This window comes from Nerophis ophidion, linkage group LG12, assembly GCF_033978795.1.
Source record: "Nerophis ophidion isolate RoL-2023_Sa linkage group LG12, RoL_Noph_v1.0, whole genome shotgun sequence".
Classification (NCBI taxonomy): Eukaryota; Metazoa; Chordata; class Actinopteri; order Syngnathiformes; family Syngnathidae; genus Nerophis; species Nerophis ophidion.
This window is the reverse complement of record NC_084622.1, coordinates 60,813,782-60,838,682: the sequence shown is the minus strand read 5'-3', so window position 1 is coordinate 60,838,682 and position 24,901 is coordinate 60,813,782. Positions and strand designations below refer to the sequence as shown.

Here is a 24,901-nt window from a genome sequence, read left to right as displayed (position 1 = left end):
ATTGTAATAGAGATCCAGCTGGATTCATCAACTTACTTCTAAACATTTCTTCACAAAAAAAGAAATCTTTAACATCAATATTTATGGAACATGTCTACAAAAAACGGCGTTCGGTGTTGATGAAGGTGGACCCCGACTTAAACAAGTTGACAAACTTATTGGGGTTTTATCATTTAGTGGTCAATTGTAGGGAATATGTACTGTACTGTGCAATCTACTAATAAAAGTCTCAATCAATCAATCAAAAAAAGGACTTTATATGTAGAAAGGTTTTGTTAAGAAACCATTCTCAGCCTTAACTTATTTAGTTTTTAAATTATATATGTTATATATGCGAACCGATCCAGCGAGAGCTGAAGATCCCGGTCAGATGAAGCCATCAGGACCACATCATCTGCAAAAAGCAGAGACCTAATCCTGCGGTTACCAAACCGGAACCCCTCAACGCCTTGACTGCGCCTAGAAATTCTGTCCATAAAAGTTATGAACAGAATCGGTGACAAAGGACAGCCTTGGCGGAGTCCAACCCTCACTGGAAATGTGTTCGACTTACTGCCGGCAATGCGAACCAAGCTCTGGCACTGATCGTACAGGGAACGGACCGCCACAATAAGACAGTCCGATACCCCATACTCTCTGAGCACTCCCCACAGGACTTCCCGAGGGACACGGTCGAATGCCTTCTCCAAGTCCACAAAGCACATGTAGACTGGTTGGGCAAACTCCCATGCCCCCTCAAGAACCCTGCCGAGAGTATAGAGCTGGTCCACAGTTCCACGACCAAGACGAAAACCACACTGTTCCTCCTGAATCCGAGGTTCGACTATCCGACGTAGCCTCCTCCCCAGTACACCTGAATAAACCTTACCGGGAAGGCTGAGGAGTGTGATCCCACGATAGTTGGAACACACCCTCCGGTCCCCCTTCTTAAAGAGAGGAACCACCACCCCGGTCTGCCAATCCAGAGGTACCGCCCACGATGTCCACGCGATGCTGCAAAGTCTTGTCAACCAAGACAGCCCCACAGCATCCAGAGCCTTAAGGAACTCCGGGCGGATCTCGTCCACCCCTGGGGCCTTGCCACCGAGGAGCTTTTTAACTACCTCAGCGACCTCAGCCCCAGAAATAGGAGAGTCCACCACAGATTCCCCAGGCACTGCTTCCTCATAGGAAGACGTGTTGGTGGGATTGAGAAGGTCTTCGAAGTATTCCTTCCACCTATCCACAACATCCGCAGTCGAGGTCAGCAGAACACCATCCGCACCATACACGGTGTTGATAGTGCACTGCTTCCCCTTCCTGAGGCGGCGGACGGTGGTCCAGAATCGCTTCGAAGCCGTCCGGAAGTCGTTTTCCATGGCTTCCCCGAACTCTTCCCATGTCCGAGTTTTTGCCTCTTTGACCGCTGAAGCTGCACACCGCTTGGCCTGTCGGTACCTGTCCACTGCCTCCGGAGTCCTATGAGCCAAAAGGACCCGATAGGACTCCTTCTTCTGCTTGACGGCATCCCTCACCGCTGGTGTCCACCAAGGGGTTTTAGGATTGCCGCCCCGACAGGCACCAACTACCTTGCGGCCACAGCTCCGATCTGCCGCCTCGACAATAGAGGTGCGGAACATGGTCCACTCGGACTCAATGTCCAGCACCTCCCTCGTGACATGTTCAAAGTTCTTCCGGAGGTGGGAATTGAAACTTTGTCTGACAGGAGACTCTGCCAGACGTTCCCAGCAGACCCTCACAATGCGTTTGGGCCTCCCAGGTCTGTCCGGCATCCTCCCCCACCATCGCAGCCAACTCACCACCAGGTGGTGATCGGTAGAAAGCTCCGCCCCTCTCTTCACCCGAGTGTCCAAAACATGAGGCCGCAAATCCGATGACACAACCACAAAGTCGATCATGGAACTGCGGCCTAGGGTGTCCTGGTGCCAAGTGCACATATGGACACCCTTATGTTTGAACATGGTGTTTGTTATCGACAAACTGTGACGAGCACAAAAGTCCAATAACAAAACACCACTCGGGTTCAGATCCGGGCGGCCATTCTTCCCAATCACGCCTCTCCAGGTTTCACTGTCGTTGCCAACGTGAGCGTTGAAGTCTCCCAGTAGGACAAGGGAATCACCCGGGGGAGCACTTTCCAGTACTCCCTCGAGTGTACCCAAAAAGGGTGGGTACTCTGAACTGCTGTTTGGTGCGTAAGCACAAACAACAGTCAGGACCCGTCCCCCCACCCCAAGGCGGACGGAGGCTACCTTTTCGTCCACCGGGTTGAACTCCAACGTGCAGGCTTTGAGCCGGGGGGAAACAAGAATTGCCACCCCAGCCCGTCGCCTCTCACTGCCGGCAACGCCAGAGTGGAAGAGGGTCCAATCCCTCTCGAGAGAAGTGGTTTCAGAGCCCTTGCTGTGCGTTGAAGTGAGTCCGACTATATCCAGCCGGAACTTCTCGACTTCGCGCACTAGCTCAGGCTCTTTCCCCCCCAGTGACGTGACGTTCCACGTCCCAAGAGCTAGCTTCTGTAGCCGAGGATCGGACCGCCAAGTGCCCTGCCTTCGGCTGTCGCCCAGCTCACATTGCACCCGACCTCTATGGCCCCTGCTATGGGTGGTGAGCCCATTGGAGGGGTGACCCACGTTGCCTCTTCGGGCTGTGCCCGGCCGGGCCCCATGGGAACAGGCCCGGCCACCAGGCGCTCGCCATCGTGCCCCACCTCCGGGCCTGGCTCCAGAGGGGGGCCCCGGTGACCCGCGTCCGGGCGAGGGAAATCTGGGTCCATGATTTTTCATCTTCATAAAGGTCTTCGAGCTGCTCTTTGTCTGACCCCTCACCTAGAATCTGTTTGCCTTGGGAGACCCTACCAGGGGGCTTTATGCCCCCGGACAACATAGCTCCTAGGATCATTGGGACACGCAAACTCCTCTACCACGATAAGGTGGCAGCTCGGTTCGCAGCAGAGTGTGAAGCGACCGGAATGAGAATCAGCACCTCCAAGTCCGAGTCCATGGTTCTCGCCCGGAAAAGGGTGGAGTGCCATCTCCGGGTTGGGGAGGAGACCCTGCCCCAAGTGGAGGAGTTCAAGTACCTAGGATTCTTGTTCACGAGTGAGGGAAGAGTGGATCGTGAGATCGACAGGCGGATCGGTGCGGCGTCTTCAGTAATGCGGACGTTGTACCGATCCGTTGTGGTGAAGAAGGAGCTGAGCCGGAAGGCAAAGCTCTCAATTTACCGGTCGATCTACGTTCCCATCCTCACCTATGGTCATGAGCTTTGGGTCATGACCGAAAGGATAAGATCACGGGTACAAGCGGCCCAAATGAGTTTCCTCTGCTGTGTGGCGGGTGTCTCCCTTAGAGATAGGGTGAGAAGCTCTGCCATCCGGGAGGAACTCAAAGTAAAGCCGCTGCTCCTTCACATCGAGAGGAGCCAGATGAGGTGGTTCGGGCATCTGGTCAGGATGCCACCCGAACGCCTCCCTAGGGAGGTGTTTAGGGCACGTCCAACCGGTAGGAGGCCACGGGGAAGACCCAGGACACGTTGGGAAGACTATGTCTCCCGGCTGGCCTGGGAACGCCTCGGGATCCCCCGGGAAGAGCTAGACGAAGTGGCTGGGGAGAGGGAAGTCTGGGTTTCCCTGCTTAGGCTGTTGCCCCCGCGACCCGACCTCGGATAAGCGGAAGATGATGGATGGATGGATGGATGGATGTTATATATGTATTAACCCTGGCAATGGACCCTGTGTGATTATATAAGATTGATTTGCCATTTTTTTATAAATGTGGTAAATAAATAACCCAAAAATGAATATACTTGTTGTTTTCTTACCGTACCGAAAATGAACCAAACTGTGACCTCTAAACCGAGGTACTTACCGAACCGAAATTTTTGTGTACCGTTACACCCCTAGTATGTATGCATATATATGTATATATATGTATATATGTGTGTGTATATATATATATATATATATATATATATATATGTATATGTATGTGTGTGTGTGTAACTGGGGGTCTTTTCCCTTGCGTTGTGTGGATTTTATGTAACACGAGCGTCACCAAATGTGTATACGTAAATGTGTATATACATATGTATATGTATGCATATATATATGTTTGTGTTATATATGTATGTATGTATGTGTGTGTGTGTGTGTGTATATATACGTGTGTATATATATGTGTATATATATATATATATATATATATATATATATATATGTATGTGTAACGGGGTTTTTTCCCTTGCGTTGTGTGGATTTTATGTAACACGACCGTCACCATGGATATATGTATATGTGTATATATACTGTATACGTAAATGTGTATATACATATGTATGTGTATGCATATATTTGTGTTTGTGTGTGTGTATATATATATATATATATATGTATATGTATATGTATGTATGTAGGTGTGGGAAAAATCACAAGACTACTTCATCTCGAGATGAAGTAGTCTTGTGATTTTTCCCACACCTACATATTGCGCTCTACCACGGTATCGAGCACTATTCTCTGGATAATCCAATCAAGACATATATGTATGTATGTATGTATGTGTGTGTGTGTAGATTTTATGTAACACGACCGTCACCATGGGTTGCTCAGCTGCACTTTACTGATAATACATAATACAATTGTTGTCCATTACTTTCTGACATTGTCAAGCTCCTCTCCCGTTATCGTAGAGAAAAAGAGCTTTATAAATAAAGTTGGTATGGTATTTGTGATCGATTCAAACCTTTGGTGAATCAAAATACAAATGAGAAGGGGATGTTGCTTGTAGCTATCAGCATGGCCATCTTTGTCCCTGCATAAGTTACACCCTTGGGTCTACATTTAGCAAGGTGGCCCATAATACTGGGCTGTGACCGCTGCTGGTTTGCTGCAGTCTAGTGCTTCTCTGACCGTTCATGAGTGACTACATCCGTTCGACCGCCGTGTTCAATGGAGAAGTCTGATCTACACAATTTGCAGGCAGCATACTCCTTCCCCTTCCAGCTGTCCTGGATGAACTGAAATTCAATCAATCAGTGTTTATTTATATAAGTGTCTCAAAGGGCTGCACAAACCACAACGACATCCTCAGTGGGACGTCGGTGACAGTGACTATGAGAAACCTTGGAGAGGACCGCATATGTGGGCAACCCCCCGCCCCTAGGGGAGCCTGTAAGCAATGGATGTCGTGCGGGTCTAACGTAATGTTGTGAAAGTCCAGTCCATAGTGGATCTAACATAACGGTGAGAGTCCAGTCCATAGTGGATCCAATATAGTAGTGAGAGTCCCGTCCATAGTGGAGCCAGCAGGAGACCATCCAGAGTGGTGACGGGTCAGCAGCGCAGAGATGTCCCCAACCGATACACGGGCAAGTGGTCCATCCTGGGTCCCGACTCTGGACAGCCAGTACTTCATCCATGGCCACCGGACCTGTGTCCCCCCTGGCCTCTTTCCATAAGGGAGAGGGGGGCAGATGAGAAGAAAAAAAGAAACGGCAGATCAACTGGTCTAAAAAGGGTGTCTATTTAAAGGGTAGAGTATAAAATGAGTTTTAAGATGAGACTTAAATGTTTCTACTGAAAAATTATTTTTTCCAATCATTTTGGAACTTGCAAGCGTACTCCTTCTTTTTACTCGTCGTTGCCATGTCTCTTCTTCTGCTTCTTCTTCTTCTTCTGTTCTAATTGCCGCGCTTGACTTTGAGGTGTAACCGTTTTTATTGTCCGGCCAGAAACGGCGCCCAGTGAAGGTTGGCGTCGCAATATTGTTGTCCTGGCAGAAATCGGGAGAAATTTGTTAGAATGGTGGCCCTGGGATATTTTCGGGAGGGACACTGAAATTCGGGACTCTCCCGGGAAAATCGGGAGGGTTGGCAAGTATGATTTCAATATCTAACATGAATTGATTGTTATTATTGTGGTGTTAACATTTAGTGGTCAATTGTACAGAATATGTACTGTACTGTGCAATCTACTCAGTGGTCTAGTGGTTCCAGTGTCCACCCCGAGACGGGTAGGTTGTGAGTTTAAACCCCGGCCGAGTGATACCAAAGACTACAAAAATGAGAGCCATTACCTCCCTGCTTGGCACTCAGCATCAAGGCTTGGAATTGGGGGTTAAATCACCAAAAATTATTCCTGGGGGCGGCCACCGCTGCTGCTCACTGCTCCCCTCACCTCCCAGGGGGTGATCAAGGGTGATGGGTTAAATGCAGAAGACAATTTGAGCTCCACGTCACCAAAGAAAGAAAGTTTGTTATCATTATCATTGGGTGCATATACGTTTACCAGTGTGGTCCATCCATCCATTTTCTGCCGCTTATTCCCGTTCGGGGTCGCGGGGGGCGCTGGCGCCTATCTCAGCTACAATCGGGCGGAAGGCGGGGTACACCCTGGACAAGTCGCCATCTCATCGCAGGGCCAACACAGATAGACAGACAACATTCACACTCACATTCACACACTAGGGCCAATTTTAGTGTTGCCAATCAACCTATCCCCAGGTGGTATTGTTATGAAATACAGTATATGGCAAATAATAGTCGTATCGAGATCTAAAAATATGCTATTTATTATATTGTTAATCTTTTTATTAAACATTATAGCAACAGCAGATCTTTTGGAGGACAGTCCAACACCAGCTAGCTCACCGACCCATCCTTTTTTCAAATATTTAAAATGTTCAGTTTTCCAATGGGTTCCCTGTAGAAAGACAATATCAGTAGAACGATTGTTTGGATGCTTCAGAATTGTTCTTTGTTTCACCTCTTCATTTGCGCCTTTTACATTCCAAGATATAATTTTCTAACATTTTCTAGTCACTGTAATTGTAGGATCTGGAAATTGTTTGGGGGTGTGGCACAGAAGGAAGATGTTGACATGCAGAGTTTCAAGCACTCTTCAGAGGCAACATTTGTGTTTTAAAGTACAGTTCTCCTTTAATCGGCACATCCTTTTGAACCAACATGGGCGGATACTGTTTCTTTTTTAGGGCTGAACAAGAAGAATTATGTGGAGACCGTGATTGGAGCCATCCAGCAGTGCAAAGAGGAGGGCGTGGACATCGATGTCAGGTAAATATGTGAGCCAGTGCTAACAGGTGTTCACCAGAACCGAGGAGGATTTCATCTACATTGAAAACACTTCCTGGTGAAATCATCCATTTGAATAGGTACAGACGTAGTAGCAGTAGCATCTTTTTCCCACAATGCACTTCTGCCATGACCCGCCCCCGCCAAATTTGTATTGGTTGACGTGTGTGTAAAAAAACAACTTTAGGGTAATGTGTTAATAACTTCACAAATAAGTCGCTCCAGAGTATAAATCGCACCCCTCGCCAAACTCTGAAAGATAACTTATAATGATTTATAATCTGAAAAATACAGTAAATCATAAAAATAAAAACATTTCTAAAAAAAATCAGCGTTTGTCACTGCATGTCGATTTTATGATGCACATTGGATGAAAATAATACTTTATCCTCTCTTTTTGTTTCTTAATTTCTTCAATCAATCAATCAATCAATGTTTATTTATATAGCCCCAAATCACAAATGTCTCAAAGGACTGCACAAATCATTACGACTACAACATCCTCGGAAGAACCCACAAAAGGGCAAGGAAAACTCACACCCAGTGGGCAGGGAGAATTCACATCCAGTGGGACGCCAGTGACAATGCTGACTATGAGAAACCTTGGAGAGGACCTCAGATGTGGGCAACCCCCCCCCCTCTAGGGGACCGAAAGCAATGGATGTCGAGCGGGTCTAACATGATACTGTGAAAGTTCAATCCATAGTGGCTCCAAGACAGCAGTGAGAGTCCCGTCCACAGGAAACCATCTCAAGCGGATCAGCAGCGTAGAGATGTCCCCAACCGATACAGGCGAGCGGTTCATCCTGGGTCCCGACGAGCGGTCCATCCTGGGTCTCGACTCTGGACAGTCAGTACTTCATCCATGGTCATCGGACCGGACCCCCTCCACAAGGGAGGGGGGGACATAGGAGAAAGAAAAGAAGCGGCAGATCAACTGGTCTAAAAAGGAGGTCTATTTAAAGGCTAGAGTATACAGATGAGTTTTAAGATGAGACTTAAATGCTTCTACTGAGGTAGCATCTCGAACTGTTACCGGGAGGGCATTCCAGAGTACTGGAGCCCGAACGGAAAACGCTCTATAGCCCGCAGACTTTTTTTGAGCTCTAGGAATCACTAATAAGCCGGAGTCTTTTGAACGCAGATTTCTTGCCGGGACATACGGTACAATACAATCGGCAAGATAGGCTGGAGCTAGACCGTGTAGTATTTTATACGTAAGTAGTAAAACCTTAAAGTCACATCTTAAGTGCACAGGAAGCCAGTGCAGGTGAGCCAGTACAGGCGTAATGTGATCAAACTTTCTTGTTCTTGTCAAAAGTCTAGCAGCCGCATTTTGTACCAACTGTAATCTTTTAATGCTAGACATGGGGAGACCCGAAAATAATAGGTTACAGTAATCGAGACGAGACGTAACAAACACATGGATAATGATCTCGGCGTCTTTAGTGGACAAAATGGAGCGAATTTTAGCGATATTACGGAGATGAAAAAAGGCCGTTTTAGTAACGCTTTTAATGTGTGACTCAAAGGAGAGAGTTGGGTCGAAGATAATACCCAGATTTTTTACAGACTCACCTTGTTTTATTATTTGGTTGTCAAATGTTAAAGTTGTATTATCAGCGAGCTTAAGTTAATGTCAAACTAAGTATGCATGAACCTTGTGATTTGACACTGGCAGGTTTAACATCCAACATTGGAACATTTATGAGTCACTAAGGTCCTCTTTAAGGTTTTTTTTTTTTTCCCCCTGAAGGTTCCTCGTGGCCATTGACCGCAGGAATGGATCTGAGGTTGCCATGGAGACGGTGAAATTGGCTGAGGACTTCATGCTGTCCGCTGATGGGCTGGTGGTTGGACTTGACCTGAGCGGGGATCCAACGGTTTGCAAGTTGTCTGTCTTTATTACATGAGCATTTGGAGAAAAAAAAGATATAAATATGAAGCATTTTTATCAAGATGTTTTTTTATAAAATGACTAAATGTCACAAATTTTTCTTAAATTAAAGGGATTGTGTTCAGATTAGATTTTTCTACATTTAATACACTTCCTTGTTGTGTACATAAATAATAGTGTTTTTTAATGCCGCGTAGACAGCCAGCTGTAGATGCAGTAGTTGACGGAGCACCAACTTGTTCTCCTCAGGTGGGCCACGGCAAAGACCTGCTGCCTGCCTTGCAGAGAGCCAAGAACGGTGGACTCAAGTTGTCGCTGCACCTCTCAGAAGTAAGACTTTCAAACACACACCAAGCTCAACTCATCTGTGCCGTTTGCGTCTCCAGATAATCAAATGTGTAAATCAATGAAAAAATATTTCTTTATTTCTAGGCAAAGTGTCCTGCACGTTACATTTGTAATACATACAACTGAAAAGATTAATTGAAACTTTCTTGAACACAGGAAAAATAGCATTTGTTGCCTGTCCTCGCTTCCTAAAACTAGACTTTGCCTTGAAATATGATTGAAATCCTTCAGAAATATTATAATTTTCACATATCAATCAATCAATGTTTACTTGTATAGCCCTAAATCACTAGTGTCTCAAAGGGCTGCACAAACCACTACGAGACATCCTCGGTCGGCCCACATGAGGGCAAGGAAAAGTCACACCCAATTATAGTTTACACTAGCTTTTTATTCAGTCCTGTTAAACAGTATCTCTCTCAATCATCCCCTCCAAAAAGGGGATGATTGGGGGTTAAATGTTACCTACTTTAATATTTATTTTGAAAAGAAAATCATGGTGTGTTATTGTAATGTGTTTAATGTTGCTATTAGCACACATGCCGTGTGGCTATTGATTGATTGATTGAAATTTGTATTAGTAGATTGCACAGTACAGTACATATTCCCTACAATTGACCATAAATGGTAACACCACAATAAGTTTTTCAACTTGTTTAATCAATTCCTGGTATATGTAATCTATGTACTAATTCTATGCTAGCTAGGGATGTCCCAATCTGATATTGCTATCGGGTATCGGTTCAATATGAGCAGAAAAAAAAGCACTGGATGATATCGGGTGGGTCCTAAAAGGTCCGATACAAGCAGTCCTGCAGTGTGTGTACTTGTGCAAGGCTTGACAGTTAACATCCGGATGTTTTACAAAAAACACAATGTTGGTCTTTTCTTCTATTTTAGTGAAGCCATTTCCAAAAGGTAAATATGGTAGCTATAGGCTACCGGGAGCTAGCAGCTACACAACAGATAAGCACACAAGAGCACACGAGCTAAACATACAGAATACATTTTTTTAATTGAACAATATTGCAGTATAAAACAGCACATTAGTCAATATAGACAAGTATCAAATAATTATAGTTACCGTCTCCAAAGGCTATTTCAAAGTATCCAGTAACAAACGTGTCCGCAGCATTCAACTTACTGCCATGAGCTTTACTTATTTATTGTTACCACAACACTAATAACAATACTCTTCAAAAGTGTAAATCTGTTATAAGGAAAGTGTTTTAATACCTACCATTGTTCTCTGGGTAAGTTTGTATGATCCAATATTTTTCAAATATCCCATACTACAACATTATAAAATGATGTATGATTCCTGCTGATATTGTATCAAATTAATGTTGGTACCCGCCCACGCTTAGGGCCCCAATTGCGATATTGTATCGGAATTAAAAAAGTTGCATTGAGACACTCCTAATGCTAAAAACTCAGTCATGTTATTCAAATGAGTCATTTTTTTATTAACTTTGTACAAAAATGAAGTCAAATTTCCTTTTTGAGTAGTTTAAGTTGGGCAAAAAAAAGAAATTTACGTTTATTTTGGGAGTTTATGTATATATATATATATATATATATATATATATATATATGTGTATGTATATGTGTGTATGTATATATACATATATACTGTATGTATATATATATAATATATATATACATATATGTATATATATAATATATATATACATATATGTGTGTGTATATATATATAAATACATATATATATATATATATGTGTCTGTATATATATGTAGATATATGTGTATATATATATATATATATATATATATATATATATATATATATATATATATATATACAGTATATATACATGATAGTGTTTGTAGTCAAAGCTAATTTACAGCACTTGTCCCCAACAACACCACCACAGATCCAACATCATTAAAATAGGTAAGTAAAAAGAATAAGGTAAAGATGAGTTGATAATAATGATAATAGTAATACAAAGGGCAAACTAGATTGAAAAACAATAATAATAACACGGACAAAGTGCAGACTAGATGAAAAAAACAATTAGTAAAAATGAGTACAAAGTAAACATGAGAACATGATTGTTGCTCAACGAGCCACAGTTTTGTTGTTTTTTTGAAAGTAACAAGTGCAGATATACTTTTTAAAGAGTCAGGAAGAGTTCGATAGTTGAAAAGGCAGTCTGGGCAAAAGATGTTCTACAGAAAGGAATGCAGCAGTTGCCTTTTGACGTTGCTCGGGTGCAAATTAAGAGCAAATGGCACCAATTATTAGTCAGTGGAAACAAAGGTTTGGATGACCCTGAACACAGGTGTGTGTGTCATGGAGTGTTGGCTGAGTGTGGAATAAGAGGTGACTTCAACTCCTGCAGGTGGCGTCCCAGCTCGAGGAGTCCGAGTTGCTCCTTGGTCTCCCTCCGGACAGGATCGGTCACGGCACCTTTCTACATCCCGACGTTGGCGGATCTCAGAGCCTGGTGGACAAAGTGACCAAGAACAACATCCCAATCGGTAGGGCAAGACAGTTGATGACCAGTCGGGCTGTTTATTGATCCTTCAACATCTCCTCACTTTTTCCCCCTCCAGAGCTCTGCTTGACTTCCAACATCAAAGGCCAAACTGTGCCGTGTTACTCCCAGCACCACTTCAAGTACTGGTACCAGTTGGGGCACCCCAGTGTCATCTGTGTGAGTTCCCACTACTTCCTGTAGCACCAGTCCTGACACACTTCTTTTCAAATCTGCTACTTTTAGAGGCACCTACCGTCAGTACTACCGGGTATCAATTCACGTCCAATCAAACTGCCATATATTGCTGGTAATGTCACGTCCACTTGCAGATTTACCAGCGGTCAAGTACTCGCAGCTAAACTCCCTTTAGGTAATGTTACAAGTTTCCATGCCAACAAAGCAAAAAGAAGGCGCTCAAAAGTACAGTGAGGCTCTATTTTTCAAAAGGCGCTAGCTCGATGCTAATTTACTTTGGATTTGCTATGGACATGCTACTTGTTATCATTAGCCATTTTACATGGCAATTTTAATGCCTTCAAATTTGGTTTTTGAAAGCTGAAACTAACGTCTTGGAAGCCTACTATAGAATAATTGCAAATTAAACTCAGAGGTGTAAGAAAAGATAAAAAATGGATGATTCAGTGTTAAATTTTAAATTCAAATTTAAATTTGTTTAAACATTTATTAACATTTGAACACACAAGTTGTAGGTCTGGACTTCTCTTTGTGATGCATGACAAGATTAGATGCAGTGTATAACAATTTGGTACATTCAATGAACAAACCCATATGATTCAATACAGTGTACTAACCAATTCATAAGATTCAATACAGTGTACATACAATTTGATAAGATTCGATTATACAGTTAACATATGTATTTATATACATACATATTAATGTATATACAGTATATATACATACATATGTGTATACATACATACATATGTATATAAAGACATACATACATTCGTATAGACATACATTCGTATGTATATATACATATGTATGTATGTATATACATAGGTATGTATGTGTATACATATGTGTATTTGTGTATATACATATGTATATACGTACCTATGTAAATGCATACATACACCCATATGTATATACATACATGCATACATAAAAAGTGTCGAAGCGCTTTGAGTACTTTGAAGATAGAAAAGCGCTATACCAGTACAAACCATTTATCATTTACTTATTTATATACATACATGCGTATATACATACATATGTATGTATGTACGTACATACATATATATGTATGTATGTATGTATGTACGCACATATGTATGTATGTATATACATACATATGTACATCCATATGTATATATGTATGTATATACATCCATATGTATGTACATACATATGGATGTATATACATACGTATGTACATATGTATATATATCCATATGTATGTACGTATGTATGTACATAGATTGCACAGTACAGTACATATTCCGTACAATTGACCACTAAATGGTAACACCCGAATAAGTTTTTCAACTTGTTTAAGTCGGGGTCCACGTTAATCAATTCATTAATTCATGTATATATTTATATACTTGTGTTTGTATGTATGTATGTACTTGTATGTTTGTATGTATATGCATATGTATGTATGTGTATATATATATATATATATATATATGCATGTATGTATATATGCATGTATATTTATGTATGTATATATATACAAACATACATATGTATATACATATGCATGTATATACATACATATGTATGTATATACATACATACATACATATGTATGTATATACATACATACATACATATGTATGTATATACATACATACATATGTATGTATGTATATGTATACATTTGTATGTATGCATATGTATATATATACATATGTATGTATGTATATGCATACATACGTATATACATATGTATGTACATACATACATATGTATGTATATACATACATACGTATGTATGTATATGCATACATATATACATATGTATGTACATACATACATATGTATATACGTATGTATATACATGCATACGTATGTATGTATGTATGTATATACATATGTATGTATATACATACATATGTATGTATATACATACATACATATGTATATATATGTATGTATATACATATGTATATGCATATGTATGTATATACATATGCATATACATACGTATGTACATACATACATACATACATATGTATGTATATACATACATACATACGTATGTATGTATGTATATACATCCATATGCATGTATGTATATACATACATATGTATATACATATGTATGTATGTATATACATACATACGTATGTATGTATGTATATACATACATATGTATATACGTACATACGTACATACATACGTATGTATATACATACATACATATGTATGTATGTATGCATATACATACATACGTATGCATGTATGTATGTATATACATACATGCATACGTATGTATGTATATGCATACATACATACATATGTATGCATGTACATACATACGTATGCATGTATGTATGTATATACATACATGCATACGTATGTATGTATATGCATACATACATACATATGTATGCATGTATATACATACATACATACATACGTATGCATGTATGTATATACATACATATGTATGTATATACATACATATGTATATACATATGTATGTATGTACATACATACATATGTATGTATATACATACGTATGTATATACATATGTATGTATATACATACATACATATGTATGTATGTATGCATATACATACATACGTATGCATGTATGTATATACATACATATGTATGTATGTATATACATACATATGTATATACATATGTATGTATATACATATGTATGTATATACATACGTATGTATATACATATGTATGTATATACATACATACGTATGTATGTATGTATATACATACATATGTATGTATATACATACATACGTATGTATGTATATGCATACATACATACATATGTATGTATATACATACATATGTATGTATGTATATACATACACATGTATGTATATACATATGTATGTATCTACATACATATATACATATGTATGTATATACATACACATGTATGTATATACATATGTATGTATCTACATACATATATACATATGTATGTATATACATACACATGTATGTATATACATACATATGTATGTATGTACTTACATATGTATATACACACATATGCATGTATACACATGCATATGCACATACGAATGTATGTATGTACATATATATGTATATACATACATACATTTGTACACACATATATATGTATGTATATATATACATATGTATGTATGTATATACATGCATACATACATATGCATACATACATATGTATGTACGTATGTATATACATATATATGCATGTGTGTATATACATATGTACATACATACATATGTATGTATGTGTATACATACATATGTATATACATACATATGTATATACATACATATGTATGTGTGTATATACATATGTATATACATACATACATATGTATGTATATACATACATATGTATATACATACATATGTACGTATGTATATACATACATATGTATGTATGTATATACATATGTATATACATACATATGTATGTATATACATACATACATATGTATGTATATACATACATATGTATATACATACATATGTATGTGTGTATGTATATACATACATATGTATGTATATACATACATATGTATGTATGTATATGTATGTATATACATACATATGTATGTATGTATATGTATGTATATACATACATATGTATGTATGTATGCATATGCATGTGTATGTATGCATGTATATACATGTATGTATATATATATGTATATACATATGTATGTATATACATGCATACATACATATGCATATGCATACATACATATGTATATACATACATATGTATGTATGTACATATGTATATACATACATATGTACATACATACATATGTATATACATATGCATGTATATACATACATATGTATGTATATACATACATACATACATATGTATGTATATACATACATACATATGTATGTATATACATACATATGTATGTATGTATGTATGTATATACATACATATGTATATACATATATATACATACATGTATATACATGCATACATACATATGCATATGCATACATACATATATACATACATACATATGTACACACATATATATGTATGTATATATATACATATGTATGTATGTATATACATGCATACATACATATGCATACATACATATGTATGTACGTATGTATATACATACATACATATGTATGTATATACATACATACGTATGTATGTATATGCATACATATATACATATGTATGTACATACACACATATGTATGTATGTACATACATACATATGTATATACGTATGTATATACATGCATACGTATGTATGTATGTATATACATATGTATGTATGTATATACATATGTATGTATATACATACATATGTATGTATATACATACATACGTATGTATATGCATATGTATGTATATACATATGCATATACATACGTATGTACATACATACATATGTATATACGTATGTATATACATGCATACGTATGCATGTATGTATATACATCCATATGCATGTATGTATATACATACATATGTATGTACATACATATGTATGTATGTATATACATGCATATGGATGTATATACATACATACGTATGTATGTATGTATATACATACATATGTATAGACGTACATACATACGTATGTATGTATATACATACATACATATGTATGCATATACATACATACGTATGCATGTATGTATATACATACATATGTATGTATATACATACATATGTATGTATATACATACATATGTATATACATACGTATGTATATACATACGTATGTATATACATACATATGTATGTATGTATATACATGCATATGGATGTATATACATACATACGTATGTATGTATGTATATACATACATATGTATATACGTACATACGTACATACATACGTATGTATGTATGTATGCATATACATACATACGTATGCATGTATGTATATACATACATATGTATGTATGCATATACATATGTATGCATGTATGTATATACATATGTACATACATACATATGTATGTATGTGTATACATACATATGTATATACATACATTATATACATACATATGTATATACATACATATGTATGTGTGTATATACATATGTATATACATACATATGTATGTATATACATATGTATGTATATACATACATATGTATATACATACATATGTATGTGTGTATGTATATACATACATATGTATGTATATACATACATATGTATGTATGTATATGTATGTATATACATACATATACATATGTATGTATGTATATGTATGTATATACATACATATGTATGTATGTATGCATATGCATGTGTATGTATGCATGTATATACATGTATGTATATATATATGTATATACATATGTATGTATATACATGCATACATACATATGCATATGCATACATACATATGTATGTATGTACATATGTATATACATACATATGTACATACATACATATGTATATACATATGCATGTATATACATACATATGTATGTATATACATACATATGTATGTATATACATACATACATATGTATGTATATACATACATATGTATGTATGTATGTATATACATACATATGTATGTACATATATATATACATACATGTATATACATGCATACATACATATGCATATGCATACATACATATGTATGTATATACATACATATATACATACATACATATGTACACACATATATATGTATGTATATATATACATATGTATGTATGTATATACATGCATACATACATATGCATACATACATATGTATGTACGTATGTATATACATACATACATATGTATGTATATACATACATACGTATGTATGTATATGCATACATATATACATATGTATGTACATACACACATATGTATGTATGTACATACATACAGTACATATGTATATACGTATGTATATACATACATATGTATATACATACATATGTACGTATGTATATACATATGTATGTATATACATACATATGTATGTATATACATACATATGTATATACATACATATGTATGTGTGTATGTATATACATACATATGTATGTATATACATACATACATATGTATGTATGTATATACATACATACATACATATGTATGTATATACATACATATGTATATACATATATATATACATACATGTATATACATGCATACATACATATGCATATGCATACATACATACATATGTATGTATATACATACATACATATGTACACACATATATATGTATGTATATATATACATATGTATGTATGTATATACATGCATACATACATATGCATACATACATATGTATGTACGTATGTATATACATACATACATATGTATGTACATACACACATATGTATGTATGTACATACATACATATGTATATACGTATGTATATACATGCATACGTATGTATGTATGTATATACATATGTATGTATGTATATACATATGTATGTATATACATACATACGTATGTATATGCATATGTATGTATATACATATGCATATACATACGTATGTACATACATACATATGTATATACGTATGTATATACATGCATACGTATGCATGTATGTATATACATATGTATGTATATACATACATATGTATGTATATACATACATACATACGTATGTATGTATGTATATACATCCATATGCATGTATGTATATACATACATATGTATGTACATACATATGTGTGTATGTATATACATGCATATGGATGTATATACATACATACGTATGTATGTATGTATATACATACATATGTATAGACGTACATACGTACATACATACGTATGTATGTATATACATACATACATATGTATGCATATACATACATACGTATGCATGTATGTATATACATACATATGTATGTATATACATACATATGTATATACATACGTATGTATATACATACATATGTATATACATACATATGTATATACATACATATGTATGTATGTATATACATACATATGTATATACGTACATACATACGTATGTATGTATATACATACATACATATGTATGTATGTATGCATATACGTACATACGTATGCATGTATGTATATACATACATATGTATGTATATACATACATATGTATATACGTATGTATGTACATATGTATGTATATACATATGTATGTATATACATACATACATATGTATGTATATACATATGTATGTATATACATACATATGTATATACATACATATGTATGTATGTATATACATGCATATGGATGTATATACATACATACGTATGTATGTATATACATACATACATATGTATGTATGTATGCATATACATACATACGTATGTATGTATATACATACATACATATGTATGTATGTATGCATATACATACATACGTATGCATGTATGTATATACATACATATGTATGTATATACATACATATGTATATACATACGTATGTATATACATACGTATGTATATACATACATATGTATATACATACATATGTATATACATACATATGTATATACATACATATGTATATACATATGTATGTATGTATATACATGCATATGGATGTATATACATACATACGTATGTATGTATATACATACATATGTATATACGTACATACGTACATACATACGTATGTATGTATATACATACATACATATGTATGTATGTATGCATATACATACATACGTATGCATGTATGTATATACATACATATGTATGTATATACATACATATGTATATACATATGTATGTATGTACATATGTATGTATGTATATACATATGTATATGCATATGTATGTATATGCATATGTATGTATATACATATGTACATACATACATATGTATGTATATATGCATACGTATACATGCATACGTATGTATTTATATACATACATACGTATATACATATGTATGTATATGCATACGTATGTATATACATATGTATGTATATACATACATATGTATGTATATACATACATATGTATATACATACATGCATACGTATGTATGTATATGCATACATACATACATATGTATGTATGTATATACATACATACGTATGTATGTATGTATATGCATACATACATACATATGTATGTATGTATATACATACGTATGTATGTACGTATGTACGTATATAGATATGTATGTACATATGTACATACATACGTATGTATGTATATGCATACATACATACATATGTATGTATCTACATACATATATACATATGTATGTATATACATACACATGTATGTATATACATACATATGTATGTATATACATACATACATACGTATGTATGCATATACATACATATGTATATACATACGTATGCATATACATACATATGTATATACGTATGTATGTATATAAATACATACGTATGCATGTATGTATATACATATGTATATACATGCATATGTATGTATATACATACATACATATGTATGTATATACATACATATATATAGAGATATATATAGATATGTAAGTATATATATATACATATGTATATACATACATTTGCATGTATGTATATGTATATACGTATGTATGTACATACATGCATACATATGTATGTATATACATCCATATGTATGTATGTATATACATACATATGTATGTATGTGTGCATATACATACATATGTATGTATATACATACGTATGTATGTATATGCACACATACATACATATGTATGTATATACATACATACATACATATGGATGTATATACATACATATGCATGTATATACATACATATGTATATACGTATGTATATGCATCCATACATATATATGTATATACATACATATGTATATACTTACATATGTATATAGATAGATACATGTGTGTATGTATATACATACATATGTATATGCATACATACATATGTATGTGCGTATATACATATGTATGTATGCATATACATATGTATGTATATACATACATATGTATGTATATACATACATATGTATTTATATACATACATACATATGTATGTATCTACATACATATATATGTATGTATATACATACATATGTATGTATCTACATACATATATATGTATGTATATACATACATATATACATACATATATACATACACATGTATGTATATACATACACATGTATGTATATACATACATATGTATATACACACATATGCATGTATACACATGCATATGTACATACGAATGTATGTATGTACATATATATGTATATACATACATACATTTGTATATACATATATATGTATGTATATATATACATGTATGTATATATGTATATACATATGTATGTATATACATACATATGTATGTATATACATGCATACATACATATGCATACATACATATGTATATACGCACATACATATGTATGTATATACATACATATGTATGTATATACATGCATACATACATATGCATACATATATATGTATATACGCACATACATATGTATGTATATACATACATATGTATGTATATATATGCATACATACATATGCATATGCATACATACATATGTATATACGCACATACGTATGTATGTATATACATACATACGTATGTATATACATACATACGTATGTATATACATACATATATATGTATGTATGAATGTATATACATATGTATGTATGCATATACATGCATACGTAGGTATATACATATGTATGTATATACATACATATGTATGTATATACACATGTGTGTATGTATGTATATACATGCATATGTATGCATGTATATACATACATATGTATGTATATACATACACATGTATGTATATACATACACATGTATGTATATACATACACATGTATGTATATACATACACATGTATGTATATACATACACATGTATGTATATACATACACATGTATGTATATACATACATACGTAGGTATATACATATGTATGTATATACCTACATATGAAGAGTTCATACGCAAAAACCGATAAACGCCATTTTGATAAAGTTTAGCCCAGCCTCGGTAATATATAGTCCGCCGCTTCTATTGTGGTATACCAAAATCAATTTGTTTGCAAATGCGGACAAATGTCGCTTTTAACGTCATTTAGTTCAGCGATTTATTGCAAAGGCCGATAAGCGCCATGGATCATTTACCACAAAAGCCGATATATCCGTTTGCCCAACCAGCGCTGCAGTACGGGATCACGTGACAAACAAAATGGCGGCGCGCACGGAGTCACTCAGTGTTGTTATCCGCGCATGAATAATTTGGAAGCTTCTCCTGTCAACACTGTTAAGCCAGCGAAAAAAACTGACGTTGAAGTTATTATTTGATGTTGGCGCTAGCACGCGTGTCCGTGAGTTTTACACCGCTGCGTTAAACGATGTTGTCGAGCATGGAGCTAATGTCGATAGCGATGATGAGTGAGCTGTTATCTGCACAGGAGTGTTTTTGATAGGCAAACCAGGTTGAGCATTTGTGCTTGTTTTTATTAATAAAACATTGTCTTCATTGCAACACTGTTTTTTTGTTTTTTCATTTTGTGCTGAAAAGCACAAGGTAAATATGTGAGGTCACAGTTCCAAAAAAGCATGTCCGGTTAGCAAGTACGAAAAAACAATGTTCGCAGGGACAGCTAGATTTATACGTACCAAGGGACCGAAACTGTTAAATAATGAAGTAAAGAAATGTGAACAGTTGTTACCTTGAAATGTGGCTTTCGATAAATTTCACGTTCTGTTTTTCTCTCTATCTTTATCTTGAATATTATGCGAAATAACGACCGCAAAGAAAACGATTTTGGAGATATCTGTTTTTGCAACATATCATAATTTGGATATATCTGCTTTTGACGTAAAACAACATCAAACACTCTTATTTGAAAGCCATTCATTACATCAGCATTTCTTAAAAGTTTAGGCTTTCATGACTTGCTTATGTTGATATTAAATAAACCATTGTATGCTTGTACATGTACCGGCAACACCATCCATCCATCCATTTTCTGCCGCTTATTCCCGTTCGGGGTCGCGGGGGGCGCTGGCGCCTATCAATGTTGTCTGTCTATCTGTGTTGACCGGCAACACCAGCAGGCAGAAAATCGTTAATATACAGAATCGGTCAAAATGGATTTATCTGCTTTTGCATATGAACTCTTCATATGTATGTATATACATACATATGTATATACACATGTGTGTATGTATGTATATGTATACATTTGTATGTATGTATATGTATTTACATATGTATGTATATGTATATACATATGTATGTATATATGCATATATATACATATATATACATATATACATGTATATATGCATATATGTACATACATACATATGTATGTACATATGTATGTATATACATACATACATATGTATATATGTATGTATATACATACATATGTATATGCATATGTATGTATATACATATGTACATACATACATATGTATGTATATACATATGTATGTATATACATATGTATGTATATACATACATATATACATATGTATGTATATACATACATATGTAAATACATATACATACATACAAATGTATACATATACATACATACACACATGTGTATATACATCCATCCATCCATTTTCTACCGCTTATTCCCTATCGGGGTCGCGGGGGGCGCTGGCGCCTATCTCAGCTACAATCGGGCAGAAGGCGGGGTACACCCTGGACAAGTCGCCACCTCATCGCAGGGCCAACACAGTATATATATGTATATATATATACATACATATGTATGTATATACATACATATGTATATACCTACGTATGTATGTACATGCATACATACATACATATATATGTATGTATATACATACGTATATATATACATATGTATGTATACACATACATACGTATGTATATACATACATACATACGTATATGCATACATATGTATATATACATACATACATATGTATGTATATACATACATATATACATATGTATGTATATACATACATACGTATGTATATACATACATATATACATATGTATGTATATACATACATACGTATGTATATACATACATACGTATGTATATACATACATATGCATGTATATACATACATATGTATATGCATGCATATATACATATGTATATATACATACATACATACATATGTATGTATGTATATACATATGTATGTATGTATGTATGTATATACATATGTATGTATATACATACATATATACATATGTATGTATATACATACATACATTTGTACATACATATATATGTATGTATATATATACATGTATGTATATACATACATATGTATGTGCGTATATACATATGTATGTATGTATATGCATACATACATATGTATGTGTATACATGCATATGTATGTATATACATACATATGAATGGATACATACATACATACGTATTCATTTACATACATATATACATATGTATGTATATACATACACATGTATGTATATACATACACATGTATGTATATACATACACATGTATGTATATACATACACATGTATGTATATACACACATATGCATGTATACACATGCATATGTACATACGAATGTATGTATGTACATATATATGTATATACATACATTTGTATATACATATATGTATGTATATATATACACATGTATGTATATACATACATATGTATGTATATACATGCATATGTATATACATATGTATGTACGTATGTATGTACATATGTATATACATACATACATTTGTATGTATATACATACACTTGTGTGTATGTATATACATACATACATACATACATATATACATTCATACATACGTATGTATATACGTACATACATACATGCATATGTATATACATACATATGTACGCATATCCATACATATGTATATAAATACATATGTATGTATACTTCCATATGTA

The 24,901-nt window shown here is 35.0% G+C and overlaps 1 protein-coding gene across 1 annotated transcript in view; it reads left to right on the top strand.

Annotated features, from left to right (window-relative positions):
* Positions 1-24,901, top strand: part of LOC133563644 (adenosine deaminase-like protein) — a 39,648-nt gene that overhangs the window by 10,245 nt on the left and 4,502 nt on the right. The window contains exons 5-9 of the mRNA XM_061917903.1: positions 6,990-7,071; positions 8,846-8,972; positions 9,236-9,316; positions 11,703-11,841; positions 11,917-12,017. Coding sequence (XP_061773887.1) covers positions 6,990-7,071; positions 8,846-8,972; positions 9,236-9,316; positions 11,703-11,841; positions 11,917-12,017 — 530 coding nt within the window. The remainder of the gene's footprint in view (positions 1-6,989; positions 7,072-8,845; positions 8,973-9,235; positions 9,317-11,702; positions 11,842-11,916; positions 12,018-24,901) is intronic.